Below are 15711 nucleotides of genomic sequence, written 5' to 3'. Positions count from 1 at the left end.
CAACAGGAGAGTTAAGGTAAGCAGGCAGGGATCAAACAGGTAGCAGAGTCCTCCAGGAACACAAGTACGAGTCAGGAACACAAGCGAATATCAGGAACTTTAGCAGGACACAAGGACCTTGACACTGAGGCATCTGGGAAGAGGGCTGAGCCACTCATATATGTGCAGGAGGGCTAGGATTGGTTGGCAAGGTCACATGACCCAACCCATAAAACACAGGAAGTGATGCGCGCCGGCCCTTAAAGAGACGCTGCAGGAAACAAGCAGCAAGCATGCTGTGGCCAGGGCTGAAAGGAAACACTGGCAGCAGATCACCGCTGAACACGGCGCCGGGACCGCGGCGGTAAGCAGGGGAACAGCGGCGCACATCAGCTGCTGTTACACTATGAGAGTATCAATAGGTAGAGGCATAAATGGCCCATAGATGACAATGTACTGCTTAGTTCATCAGGGCAACATGCTAGATTTGGAGATCAGAGACCATGTTTTGTGACTTCAGATAGATAGCTAGATAAATGGAGAGATAGATTATATACGTATAAGATAGATAGGTAGATAGATAGATAGATAGATAGATAATAGATAATAGATAGATAGATAGATTATATAGGTATAAGATAGATAGATAGATAGATAATAGATAGATAGATACATAGATAGATACATAGATAGATAGATAATAGATAGTTAGATGATAGATAGATAGATAGATAGATAGATAGATAGATAGATACATAGATAGATAGATAGATAATAGATAGTTAGATGATAGATAGATAGATAGATAGATAGATAGATAATAGATAGAGACATAGATAGATGATAGATAGATAGATAGATAGATAGATAGATAGATAGATAGATAGATAGATGATAGATAGATAGATAGATAGATAGATAATAGATAATAGATAGATACTATACATGCTGACAATGCTCTTCGGGGCGGCTGCTGTACACCTGTGAGCATTGGTTGCCTGCTTCAATAGAAATAGGAAGAGCAGGAAATCAGCTCCATTCTTATGCAGAACAATGTAATGATCAGAACTGTTGCTTTATTCATCATTTTTAAGATGAGGGAAAGGATCTGGTAGCAGAAAGCGGTCAGCGAGCACCCGCAGAATGAGGCAGAACATCTGCTTATTTCTTTATAAAATAAGTTTATCAAATTTGCACTGGCCGTTTCCTCTTGTGAAATCTCCGATCATCCCCTGGAAGCACATTATTTCCTCCTGTGATTCAATTGTCAGTGAAGCATTGGCTTCTACTGATGTTTATCTGGGGCTTCTGGAAACCTTTTCCCTACATTAATGTGAGAGCAGACATTAGTCGCAGCAACAGGTTGCAGCCAATTCTCTGACCAAATCCTTTCCTATGGAGCAATAGGGAAAAAAAGAATAAAAGGTTTGCCTTTTCTATATTTAGCAGCCTTATAAGTGCTTCTTCCTGACTTTTTAGGACAGCCAAGCTAATGCAATTAAGGCAAAACTGAAGCTAAAGTCAAACCATGGCCACAGGGAGATTTATTTCAGACACTGCTTGTATAAAGAAGTTTCCGCTAAGAATGAAGGGTACATTCTGAGCAGCCTATGCATTGGGAGCAGTGCTGTTCCAGAGGTTCTAATGGAAACCCATGGATCTCATTACCCATCATACCAAGAAATGATAATAAAGACAGAAACAGTCATAAAAAAATCATCTAATCCACCAGAAGCAACTCCTCCATACTGAGAGCTGCTCCTGCAAGCTGAGGGCCAATCATTATTTATTTCCATACTCTGTGTAACAAGGAACGCTCAGTACATGTGAAAAGTACAGAAATGATACATGTATTATACATATCATTTCAAGCATCAAACTGTGACTAATATCAGAAAAGAAGGTACCATGTAAACAGATTAAGCACAAGCTGGTGATAAAGTAATCAGCAATATATTATTATTAAAGGGCATCCGTCGTAGATTTGTACCTATGACACTGGCTGACCTGTAGTATGTGCACTTGGCAGCTGAGGGCATCTGTGTTGGTCCCGTGTTCTTATGTGCCTGTATTGCTGAGAGAAAAAAAATAAGTTTGAATATATGCAAATGAGCCTCTAGGAGCAACGGGGGCGTTTCTGTTACTCCTAGAGGCTCTGCTCTCTCTGTAATGGCTGTGCCCTCTCCACTTTGATTGACAGGGCCAGGCATTATGATGTTTACACAGCGTGACCCTGTCAAAGTGGAGAGGACGTGGCAGTGGCAAAGCCTCTAGGTGTTAAGGCAACACCCCCATTACTCCTAGAGGCTCATTAGCATATGTTAAAACTTCATTTTTCTCAGCAATACAGGCACATATGAACATGGGACCAACACAGATGGCTTCAGCTGCCAGGCGCACATGCAACAAGTCAGCCAGTGTCATAGGTACAAATCTGCTGACAGATGCCCTTTAAATGTACAGCGTTCTCCATTATTGCCCGCTCCAACCACGTGGGCGAGTAAACCAATGGCTCTGTGCATACATGCTATGTCTGCCACTGCAGGTGGAAAAGGACAGCTCAATGCATATCCCTCATGCAGATATGGCTATATACAAAGGTCATATATTGAGATCCCAAGTAATGTGACGCATAGTATGTACTGGCAATAAGGTCGAAGTGATCAATCGCTGTAAGTCACAATTAAAAATGCACATAAAACAGCTACTACTAAATACTCCGAGCATAATCTATCACAATCAGTCGTTATTTCATTCCAGATAATATTTCTTATTCAAATTGATAAACAATCACAAAGGTCCAAAAATCCTATTTAATTGTATTTAAAGGAAGACACAAGTCAATGTACTGCACAAAACACATGACACAACTGGTGTACAAAAGTGACAAAATTCTCTGCAAAAAAATTCTATGTTGCACTTTTCTTGTCACTTTTGACAAGTGGGTGGGGTTTAACAAAAGAGGTGGGGCCCCCAACCAACTTTCTATACTTTGTGTGGAAATAATGGGGCAAGCCTGCTCATTGCAGGTGTACATTTGCTTTTCTGATGCACAAACACCTTACACGTGAGCCAAATGTACAGTATTAATGGGAGCATCTTACGCCATCTTACTTGAGATTAACAGTAGCATAGTCTTAATAAATCTCCGCCATAATGTATAATCTGATCATACATATCATGTATCCAAGCTGTTTTAAGTCAATATTAATGCAAGATCAGTAACCATCATCAAGATCTCGCCTGAAAGATCCCATACTCTGACCTTCTGATACAATAAACCGCATCAAGTAAATGATACCTTAATGAAAACCGCTATGAATATGTGGTAAGCTCTAGAAAGTGCTCATTATTATACAAGTTATGTCCATTGTTCAGGCTAAATACTTCAATATATCTCCAAAGCCACTGATCTTTTATGAAAGTTGGCATGGGATTCTGCTTTCAGCCATGGTGCTCCCTGAAGCGTAGAGACATGGATCTGTCCGCGGTGCTGAATCATCTTTCAGTTGACCATTCCACAATGCCTTGACTCTCCAAAAGTTTGAGTGTGTGGGCAGCGGGTACAACTTTCAAGTATGAGAAGGACGACCATGGCAATATATACAGTTCATCCTGAGAAGGCTGAAAGTTTTTCATTCTCGGTAAAAAGTAGATACCTTCTCCATTTGTCTCACATCATGAAGAAATGAGTGCTCAACCTTGACAGTACCTTGCTATGAGACAATTGCTAATAAAGACTGTTCCCTAAATTTGTCTACAAACCAGCCTTTAAACCAATTCCTCTGCATTATAAATAGATAGGTAGATGAAGGGAGACAAGCAGGCCTTCCACAAATGGATGAAAAACCCTGAAGAGGAAGCCAGCTGAGATGCTTTCTCTTAAAGGCAGTACGTTCCCTCAGCACCAGAGAAGCCTGCATACACTGTGAGAGACAGAAGACTTATCTTAACTCACCACTTGAATTCTTGCTCTGTTTCAGGCGCTTTCCACATAGACACTGCAGCATAAGCACTTCTTTCTTCAGGAAATGGCCAAGAATCTTCATTGATTGACTTTTTTCTGATTCCTTGACAGGTTCCCAATGTGAAGGAGTCAGCAGCACATCATCCAATGCATGGGTCTTTCAGTCGTGGCATCGACAGGGCTTTGGTTTGGAGTAGCATTCGCGATCAAAGGATTAAAAACTGTTCAAACGTGACATGTTGAGACTTTTCAATGAAGGCAGTTTGCCAAAAGGGGCCGAGCCCGGGAGATGTTTGTGAGGACGTCAGACGCAAAACACTGAATCTCTTCCTAGCCCTGCCTCCTTCAACAAAGCCTCTGAACAACGGCAGCCACTGCAAACACAGCTCGGTGCATACAGTAGCTGATAGGAGGAGGGTGTAGCACTGAGCAAATGGACCTACAGAAGCAGGAGGATACGTGGTAGAAGCCATAGAAGTGTGCGCTTCTGTAGATATAGACACACGCTACTGACATCCTAGTGAAAGCTCAAGGTTTACTCTTACAGGTTTCCTCCTACATCACTGCTTCTCCTATTGTGTCTGGCCAAGAACCAGCCTCATATTTGTAGTTCGAGAAGATGACAATATAGTATCAGTGAAGATACTTTTATTTTAGTGTCTATGCTTGAATTTTAGGTCTCAGAGAAGATGCAACAGGCTGTGTGGGTTTGAACACTGAGACTTTGGAGAAGAGATCTGCCATGCATTTTATTAGTCATGGTTGCTTTATATGAGAAGTCTGCAAACCCCTAAGATAAAAGACTCCTGTCAGAAGCAATACTCTGTATTCTTGTACTAATGTCAACTGAGTGGTAATGATCACTGCCTATACACAGTAGAAGCTATCAGCAGGTACATCCCTCACAGACTTCACCGTGCATCACCCTAGCAGAAAGCACTTGTTGCTCTCCTTTTTTAACATGGAATTATGCATTATGACTCACAGCTTCTTAGATATAGTTAAATGCATTGTGAGAGGATGACTGAAGGAATATGGATTTCACCAGAACACTTTTGTATGTCTAAAAGGGGTTGTCTCACTTCAGCAAATGGCATTTATCACGTAGAGAAAGTTAATACAAGGCACTTACTAATGTATTGTGATTGTCCATATTGACTCCTTTGCTGGCTGGATTCATTTTTCCATCTTATTATACACTGCTCATATCCAGGGGTCACGACCACCGTTGCAGTGCAGACATGGGAGCTACTGTGCATGCCTGCCTATGTGCGCTCATATGATCCCGGCAGCCAGAGAGGCCGACGCATTTCCTATAGTGGGACTACAGCTCTTTACTAAATATTGAGGGGAAACTTGAAAATAATAAAACAAAGTTGCTATTGCAAATGTGCCAGAATTCTGACTCATGCCAGATTTAGTAACACTTTTTTTCAGGCATGTCCGTTTAAGGCTCCATTCACACATCCGCAAATGGGTTCGCATCCGTTCCGCAATTTTGCGGACCCATTCATTCATTCATTCTCTATGGGGACAGAAAAGATGCGGACAGCACACAGTGTGCTGTCCGCATCTGCATTTCCGGGCCGCGGCTCCGCATAAAATAGAACATGTCCTATTCTTGTCCGCAATTGCGGACAAGAATAGGCAGTTCTAAGGGGAGTGCCGGCCGGGTGTATTGCGGATCCGCAATACACTACGGACGTGTGAATGGACCCTAAGGGTGTGTGGCTTTGTGTAAATATGGTGTGGCTTAGTGGGCTATGATGCAACACCATTTGTCAAATATGAACCAGAGTTTTAGTGCAAAATTCTGGCATAAAGTAGGCTAATATGTGCTATAAGCTTAGGCTACTTTCACACTTGTGGCAGGACGGATCCGACAGGCTGTTCACCATGTCGGATCTGTCCTTCCGCTATTTCGCCGTGCCGCCGGACCGTCCCCATTGACTATAATGGGGACGGGGGCGGAGCTCTGGCGCAGCACGGCAGTGCACGGCGAAAGGCCGCCGGACTAAAAGTCCTGCATGTCCGACTTTTTAGTCCGGCGGCTCTCGCCGTGCACTGCCGTGCTGCGCCGGAGCTCCGCCTTGTCCCCATTATAGTCAATGGGGACGGAGCGGTGGTCCGGCGGCACGGCAAAATAGCGGAAGGACGGATCCGACATGGTGAACAGCCTGTCGGATCCGTCCTGCCGCAAGTGTGAAAGTACCCTTAGGCATTGTACCCTCTAAACTGTGTGCTCTGGAAAGGAAAGGGTTAGAACAATGTACTAACAAGCATTAAAGGAGTTTTCTGAGATTCTCATATTGATGACCTATCCTCGGGATAGGACATCAATATCAGATCAGCGGGACTCCAAAACCCAGGGCACACGCTGATCAGCTGTCCTCTGAGCACCGCAGCCTCTTCCTAAACCAATGACGTCAAACATAGAAACATAGAATGTGTCGGCAGATAAGAACCATTTGGCCCATCTAGTCTGCCCAATATACTGAGTACTATGGATAGCCCCTGGCCCTATCTTATATGAAGGATGGCCTTATGCCTATCCCATGCATGCTTAAACTCCTTCACTGTATTTGCAGCTACCACTTCTGCAGGAAGGCTATTCCATGCATCCACTACTCTCTCAGTAAAGTAATACTTCCTGATATTACTTTTAAACCTTTGCCCCTCTAATTTAAAACTATGTCCTCTTGTAGCAGTTTTTCTTCTTTTAAATATTCTCTCCTCTTTTACCTTGTTGATTCCCTTTATGTATTTAAAAGTTTCTATCATATCCCCTCTGTCTCTTCTTTCTTCCAAGCTATACATATTAAGGTTCTTTAATCTTTCCTGGTAAGTTTTATCCTGCAATCCATGTACTAGTTTAGTAGCTCTTCTCTGAACTCTCACCAAAGTATCAATATCCTTCTGGAGATATGGTCTCCAGTACTGTGCACAATACTCCAAATGAGGTCTCACTAGTGCTCTGTAGAGCGGCATGAGCACCTCCCTCTTTCTACTAGTAATGCCTCTCCCTATACATCCAAGCATTCTGCTAGCATTTCCTGCTGCTCTATGACATTGTCTGCCTACCTTTAAGTCTTCTGAAATAATGACCCCTAAATCCCTTTCCTCAGATACTGAGGTTAGGACTGTATCACTGATTTTATATTCTGCTCTTGGGTTTTTACGCCCCAGGTGCATTATCTTGCACTTATCAACATTAAATTTTAGTTGCCAGATTTTTGACCATTCCTCTAGTTTTCCTAAGTCCTTTTCCATTTGGTGTATCACTCCAGCAACATCAACCCTGTTACAAATCTTTGTGTCATCAGCAAAAAAACACACCTTACCATCGAGGCCTTCTGCAATTTCGCTGATAAAGATATTAAACAATATGGGTCCCAGAACAGATCCCTGAGGTACCCCACTGGTAACAAGACCATGGTCTGAATATACTCCATTGACTACAAACCTCTGTTGCCTGTCCCTCAGCCACTGCCTAATCCTTTCAACAATATGGGAGTCCAAGCCCAATGACTGCACTTTATTGATAAGCCTTCTATGTGGGACAGTATCAAAAGCCTTACTGAAGTCTAGATAAGCGATGTCTACTGCACCTCCACAATCAAAAAAATCAATAAGATTAGTTTGACATGATCTCCCTGAAGTAAACCCATGCTGTTTTTCATCTTTCAATCCATGGGATTTTAGATGTTCCACAATCCTCTCCTTAAAGAGGACCTTTCACCAGAATAAAACATCTAAACTAACTATACAGACATGTAGAGCGGCGCCCAGGGATCCCCCTGCACTTACTGTTATACCTGGGCGCCGCTCTGTTCTCCCGTTATAGCCTCCGGTATCTTCATAGTTAGGCTCCACCCAGGGGAACCTGCCGGCGTCTCCCCCCTGGGTGGAGCCTAACTATGAAGTTACCGGAGGCTATAAAGGGAGAACGGAGCGGCGCCCGGGGATAACAGTAAGTGCAGGGGGATCCATTGACTTCTATGGGGCCTGCGTTGCATGGAAAACACACAATATAGAGCATGCTGTGATTTTCATGCAACGCACAAGTGATGCGTGAAAATCACAGCTCATGTGCACAGCCCCATTGAAGTGAATGGGTCCGGAAAACTCGCCTGTGTGAAAGGGGCCTTACTCCAGTAAATGGCATATAAAATGGAGTAACATCAAGACAGAAGCATTAGATTTAATGATGCACCAAATTTATCAAACACTGTGACATTTAATACATTTGGACGAAAAAATTGGCAAAACAGACTTCTCTTTATGAAAAATTTCCACCTAAGGCCTGATTCACATGACTGTGCTTGGTCCGGGAAACACAGCCCATGTGTTGGGTGTATTTTCCGGACCGAATGCAGCTCCCCTGACTGACCCCAACTGACTGTATCACAGTAATACTGTCAGTTCCTATCTGATCGTGGGTCTATTGTACTGTACTCATAGTACATTAAACGTAGGATCAGATATGAACTGACCATGGAACCTCAAACCCCCTGAAGTGAAAAAGCTATCTTAGAACCATCTCCTACCAGCCATCTTAGTAGCAACTGCTTCTAGGCCCTCTTAGCAACATCTGCCCCCCCTCCCCAAGCATTCTACTAACATCTGCCACTTGAGGTCCATTTACCATCTACAGATAGTTTTTACTATTCATTTCAAAACCATCTGAAATTCCCATGAAGACGCTAGAGCTGAGAACCTCTGATGAGCACTACATAAACATATCCAGTAAGTTTGGCTGCTTCTTTTTGTCTTCACCCTCTCCCATTTTACATGATGTAAACCTAAAAAAAAGAGCAAATTGTTGTGCCAAACCCATGTGCACCAACATCTGAGATAACTTATACCAGAAAACTGCCACATAATAGATTCCCCCCAGGTGTGTAACCCCCACCCCTTCAACTACCAGGAATATCTCCCTTAAAGGTGTTTTCTGGGAAAAATATTGCTCATCGATGTGTATTTTGACTTCTAGGACACCTCTGGAGTCAGCAGAAAGAAATAGGTGCAACAATCAGGGTTTCATGGATCCTCTTTTTTTTCCTGGCAGAGCAGCTCGGTCCCACCCAAAAACAAAAAATTAGTTATTTGGCAGTGAATGTGGTTAATGTTAGGATTCTGGTGGTCTAGGGCAATGAAGAAGTAAATTCCAGAATCCCTTGTGGTAAAGGTAATTAGAGAGGTTAATGTCTGGATACCTGGTGGTCTACAGTAGTGAAGTTAAATGGTTAAATTGTTGTCCCACCATAGCAGCCTATCCACAGAATAGGTGATAAGTATAGGTAAGTATCTCAATGGTAAAGGTGTCCAGAAATGAGCACTGTACTCTGCTTTTCTTCAGTAATACCAGACTTGAATGGAGCAGCAGTGGTCCCATTGATCTATGCACTCAAAAGATTCAGGGACCCTTGTTCTCATCATTGGCGGCAATCCCAGCAGTCAAACCCCTAGAATTCAGATGTGTACTACCTATACTGTGGATAGGTGATAAGTTGTTATGGTGGGACAAGCCCTATAATGTCACAATGATTGGTTAATGTCAGGATACCTGGTGGTCTAGGAAAATGAAGGGATTCATGCTGTGTACTTGTAGTCCATGATTACTTAATTCTGCAGGCTCTAGTGCTGTCACGGCTTTAAAAAGGTTGTCCGGTCCCCAAATCAGCATTTTTTAATGTGCTCCTAACACCCCTCACCATGCCTACATATGCCCCCCAATACCTGTTTTTCATGTCTGAGCTTTCCTTCCCCCCTGGAAGACATCAGATTATCCTGGCAGATCTGTTTACTTTCTCCCCTTCTTGTTTTGTTGAATACATAACTTTATTGACACACAAGCCTGGCTGCACTGCACAGAGATGAGTCACAGGCTGGACACGCCCCCCACTGCTCTGTCTGCAGCAGCTCCACCCACTACAACTCCTGTGTCCATCTTTCTGCACCCAGACATGAATCTACTTCTCACTCAGTGTCTAAATCCCTTCACTGACCGTCCACAGGCTCTGCCCTCACATCATAACAATGCCATCCACAGTGCGTCCATAACAGTGACATCCACTGTGCCCCATAACAGTGACATCCAGTGCCCCCTATTTGTCAGCCCGTGCCCCCTTGTGCCATCCAGTGCCCCCTAGTACCATCCAGTACCCCCACTATGCTAGGCAGTGCCCCTTTTTTTGCCATCAATTGCCCCCCTTGTGCCATCCAGCCTCTGTGGCTGATCGCTATGCTGTCACTCCTGCACAGCGCTTACATCGCGCTGTGCAGGAGTCAGTACAGGCTTCACATAGAAGCCTGTACGATACAGAGAGCGGCCGGCGGTCCTGCACATGAGCACTAGCATTCAGCCTAGTGCGCTGTGAAGACTGCCGGCTGCCGCTTTCTCCAGCAGGAGGCAGTGACGTGACTAGTGACGATCCGTCTCCTGCTGGAGAAAGGAAGCGAAGACAGGAAGATAAGGAGACGGACTTTAGCTGGAAGCACAGAAAAGCCATCTGGAGGGACCACGTGACAGGGAGCAGATCTCAGGGACGGCTGCACTGTGGAAGGTAAGTGTGTGATCATTAATCTTTCCTGCACAGGTTAGATTTTTAAAGGAAAAAAAGGTTAAGCCCGGAGAACCCCTTTAACTTGTTTCCTCCCTGCACTGATCAAAACAGAGCGGGCGGGGGATGTCAGGCAAAAGGGGAGTTGGCTGTTTACCCCAGAGCAGGACGCATGGACACACATAATGACTGAAATGATGTTGCGCAGACTTAATAGTTAGCGCTCTTTCACATGAGCGTGTCTCTTGTGGGAGTCGCGCTTCGTGTGAGGGTGGGATCGAGAGGTCTGGACTACAGAAGCATGGCACTATAATGACTGATAATGCTGTGTGCCTCTGCCTGACCTTTCTGTAACAGAATCATACTGACAGCTTTATGTCAGGCAGGCATCAATCATGATAATGCCGTGCGCTTTGGTAGTCCAGACCTCACGATCATTCATTTCAATGGATCCGCAAAAAAAACAGAAAGTACTCCATATACCTTCCGTTTCCGTATTTCCATTTTTCCGTTCCGTTCAAAGATAGAACATGTCCTATTATTGTCCGCATAACGGACACGGATAGTACTGTTCTATCAGGGGCCAGCTGTTCCACAAAAAACGGAATGCACGCGGACGTCATCCGTATTTTTTGCGGATCCGTTTTTTGCGGACCGCAAAATACTGAGAAAGCCATACGGTCGTGTGCAAGAGGCCTTAGTCTTTGAACAGGTGCCTGGTGATTACAGATGGTACACACCTTGCAGGTTACAGTCCAGTATAAATGTAGTGGTTACAGGTCAGGCACAAGCTTTGTGGTTGCAGTTGCTGGTAAGTGTGGTTGTTCTTTAACCCCTTAGTGACCAGCGTGTTTTGGGTCTTTGTGTCCATGCAATTTTTTCATTGTCGCATTCCATGAGCTATAACTTTATTTTATTTTTCCATCATTGTAGCTGTATCAGGGGTTGTTTTTTTGCGGGACAAGTTGTATTTTTTAATGGCACCATTTTGGGTATGTACAGGTGAAACTCGAAAAATTTTTATATCGTGCAAAAGTCCATTTATTTCAGTAATGCAACTTAAAAGGAATTGCATTAATGCAGCTTAAAATTAGAATTTTGTGAAAAGGTTCAATATTCTAGGCTCAAAGTGTCACACTCTAGTCAGCTAATTAATCCATACCCCTTGAGCAAAGGGGACCTCAGAATTGTGACTTTGGGGTATTCATAAGCTGTAAGCCATAATCATCCAAATTATAACAAATAAAGGCTTGAAATATCTCGCTTTGCATGTAATGAGTCTATCTCATATGTTAGTTTCAACTTTTAAGTTGCATTACTGAAATAAGTGGTAGGCAATTAAGAGTGCCGTATTTGTGTGAGGGGAGGCGGGGCGTTCACTATTTAAACCTGGCCCTCCTCCCCCCACTTGTCGGTTCGAACGATTTCGAATCGGCTTGTGGGTTGGTGCCAGAGAAGGGCATGCGTCACTGGAGGATCGGGGGATCGGCTGCGTCGAGCTCGTCGCTACGGTGATTAGGTAGGCAGGGTGGCTTGCACACCCGTCTCGCTATGTATAACATGTGGGGCTGCCGAGCGTGCCGCCGGTCCCCAGCTGCGCTGGAGACTGCCCGCACTCCCGATCGCTTCCGGCACCCCGAGACAGGCACCCCGATCCGCTCCAGGCCCTGCGCTAAGCACCCCCGCTCCCACATGCAGCGTCCCCCAGGCAGGCACCCCTCACCTGTGGCTCAGCAGCGACGGGTCACGACGTCCGCTCGCATATCCTGAGCATCGGTCACGCCGGCCGTCGGCTCCACGACGCAGCGTTATATATCACTCACTCCCGTATCAGAACGTTCCGCCGTAGAGGAAAACGCCGTCCGCTTACACAGGGGTCTATTCATTAGCTGCAATCAGTAAGCGGAGGTCCAGCTGCAGGATCAGGGGACGGAAGCCGAAACCTATAGGCGATTAATACGCCGCGGCTTTCCCTGTACAAATAGTCGATAGCGGTGGGCACGGGATGCAATGTTCCACATGGCGGAGCGCAAATCCCTCGCAGCCGATCCTGATGCACGTTCTCCTGGTAATTACAATTAGCGAGGCTGTGAAGGTGGACATGCTTATTCATGTCTAGGAATCCGCTGCAGAATAAACTCGTCTTCTTTACTGCGCCAAACTCAGGCAAGACGAGATAAGCAGATACTCAGACATGTGCACTGTATAACAAGTTATGATTTCAATGGTTAATTCTAACCTAGAAGGGAATCACTGGCTTGCTGCGCTCCAGCAGGTCCTGGCTTGAGAGAGGGCGGGGGATGGTCGACACCTACAGGCCCATACTGGTACTGCAGTCTTGGTGCAGGGCTCCTCTGCTCAGGCACAGTGGCTAGGTACTAAGGCAGGAGTAAAAAAAAAAAAAAAAAAAAATATATATATATTAAAAAAAAAAAAAAATCTGGAATATGTTCAAGGATCAAATATAAAGAGGGCTTCAAGGAGGGGGGCTGGCCAAGTCACTTTGCGCACGCAGCCGGGCCGCCCGTAAGCCCATACGGTCAGTCAGGGGGTTGGTTCGGGCGCAGTCACAATAATCCGGTGGTTAGCTAGGGAGTGGTGGCATGAGTGAAGTGTCGCCCAGCTGGCGTGCGCTCACTCACACGTCTGTCCTTGGTTATTCAGGTTCACAGGTGGTGGGCTAACTTACGATACTGTGGGGTTCGTGGCTGTCATGGCCGCCAGGTGAGTCAGGGGTGGTGCATGCGGGGGCCAACCCCCTCTTTTCTCCTGCATAGGCTTGGGGGACAGGGGATGGTGGTCTATTATGTCCAGGCCTCTGGCGCATCTCTTACAGGGTGGCGCCTACAGTCGTGGCCTTTGGTGGGGGGGAAAAGAAAAAAAAAAAAAAAAAAGAAAAAATTATAATAATGGTATAGATAGGAATGTTGCTTTGCCAGGTCTGTCACGACTACAGACTCCTTATAAAGCCCTGCCACGACTGCAGGCATCAGTCTGTCACGACTACAGACCCGCTCTAAAGCCCTGCCACGACTGCAGGCAACAGTCTGTCACGACTACAGACCCGTTATAAAGCCCTGCCACGACTGCAGGCATCAGTCTGTCACGACTACAGACTCGTTATAAAGTCCTGCCACGACTGCAGGCATCAGTCTGTCACGACTACAGACCCGTTATAAAGCCCTGCCACGGCTGCAGGCATCAGTCTGTCACGACTACAGACTCGTTATAAAGTCCTGCCACGACTGCAGGCATCAGTCTGTCACGACTACAGACCCGCTCTAAAGCCCTGCCACGACTGCAGGCACAAATCCGTTACGACTGCAGACTCATTATTAAGACCGGCCACGACTGCAGGCATTAGTCTCATGTCAACAGACTCATGAGGTAATACTACCACGTCTACAGGCGATGGTCCGTTACCGCTACTCTCGATGTAGGGTCCCCTCACGACTATAGGGGCTAGTCGGTCACATCCACAGACTCGGTCGCACTCCCGTTAACTACAGGCACTGGGTGGGCATCTACGGGTAGTTGCGTCACGACTACGCACGTGGGTCAGCCACGGCCTGGGAGGTCAGCCTTCACGGTCACAGGTAGGTCCAGTTAGGCTTCAGTCTCCCAGCGGGTTCCAGTCACAATAACCAGCCCCTAGGTGAGGGGGGGCACTCCCGCACCGGCGCACAATGCCAGGGAGCTGTGCGGCTCCTCACGCGGCACACGGTTCAAACCAGCGGGGGCCGGGGCCCACGGTAAAGGAAGGGCTCCCTCTGATCCGGTGCACATTGCCAGGGAGTGGCGCTGCTCCCCACGCGGTACGAGTGTCCAGCCGGCGGTGGGTTGGCCCTCCCGCACTGGTGCATTCTGCCAGGGAGCAGCGTGAGCTCCCCACGCGGCTGGGGGGTAAGGCTCCTCATCTTCAATAAAGTCTGGCACGGGCCGCCGTGCCGTTAGGTAGGCAGGGATCAGGGGAAGGAGTACTAGGCTCGGTCAGGGGGAGCAGATCATAGGCGGTGGCTGGCTTCCTGCTGCCGGCCGTACATTAGGTTCCAAGGGGGTTATTTAGGCACAAGATGTTAGTTAGTCCGTGCAGGTGATCTGCGTTATACCATGCTCTTCATGCTCGTACTCAGAGCTGTGCCCATACGGGAGCTGCTTAAGTGGTTGATAGTGAAAAAAAAAAAAAAAAGTATGTGTATATATATATAAAAAAAAAAAAATAATAATATATACATTTTTGAGTCTCTCACGCATGGCTTCTCCGTGTTAGTTTTACACATACAGATCTGCCATTAGAGTCTCTCACGCATGGCTTCTCCGTGTGAGTTTTACACATATGACTCCGCCATTAGTCTCTCACGCATGGCTTCTCCGTTTTAGGTTTACACATATGACTCCGCCATTAGTCTCTCACGCATGGCTTCTCCGTTTTAGGTTTACACATATGACTCCACCATTAGTCTCTCACGCATGGCTGCTCCGTTTTAGGTTTACACATATGACTCCGCCATTAGTCTCTCACGCATGGCTGCTCCGTTTTAGGTTTACACATATGACTCCGCCATTAGAGTCTCTCACGCATGGCTTCTCCGTTTTAGGTTACACATTTGACTCCGCCATCTGAGTCTCTCATGCATGACTTCTCCGTTTAGGTTCACACATATGTCTCCGCCATTAGAGTCTCACGCATGGCTGCTCCGTTTTAGGTTACACATATGACTCCGCCATTAGAGTCTCTCACGCATGGCTTCTCCGTTTTAGGTTTACACATAGGACTCCGCCATTAGAGTCTCTCACGCATGGCTGCTCCGTTTTAGGTTTACACATATGACTCCGCCATTAGAGTCTCTCACGCATGGCTTCTCCGTTTTAGGTTACACATTTGACTCCGCCATCTGAGTCTCTCATGCATGACTTCTCCGTTTAGGTTCACACATATGTCTCTGCCATTAGAGTCTCACGCATGGCTGCTCCGTTTTAGGTTACACATATGACTCCGCCATTAGAGTCTCTCACGCATGGCTTCTCCGTTTAGGTTCACACATATGTCTCCGCCATTAGAGTCTCTCACACATGGCTTCCCCGTTTTAGGTTTACACATAGGACTCCGCCATTAGAGTCTCTCACGCATGGCTTCTCCGTTTTAGGTTTACACATAGGACTCCGCCATTAGAGTCTCTCACGCATGGCTTCTCCGTTTTA

The 15711-nt window shown here is 46.0% G+C and overlaps 1 protein-coding gene across 1 annotated transcript in view; it reads right to left on the bottom strand.

Annotated features, from left to right (window-relative positions):
• FGF12 (fibroblast growth factor 12) overlaps window positions 1-4186 on the bottom strand; it is a 338330-nt gene extending 334144 nt beyond the window's left edge. The window contains 1 exon segment of the mRNA XM_040428364.1: window positions 3938-4186. Within this exon segment, the coding sequence (XP_040284298.1) occupies window positions 3938-4028 (91 nt within the window). The 5' untranslated portion in view covers window positions 4029-4186.
• Between the last annotated feature and the right edge of the window lie 11525 nt (window positions 4187-15711).

The sequence above is a fragment of the Bufo bufo genome, chromosome 4 (genome assembly GCF_905171765.1).
Source record: "Bufo bufo chromosome 4, aBufBuf1.1, whole genome shotgun sequence".
NCBI classification, from domain to species: Eukaryota; Metazoa; Chordata; class Amphibia; order Anura; family Bufonidae; genus Bufo; species Bufo bufo.
The sequence above is the reverse complement of the archived record's forward strand: the minus strand, read 5'-3'. Positions and strand labels throughout refer to the sequence as shown.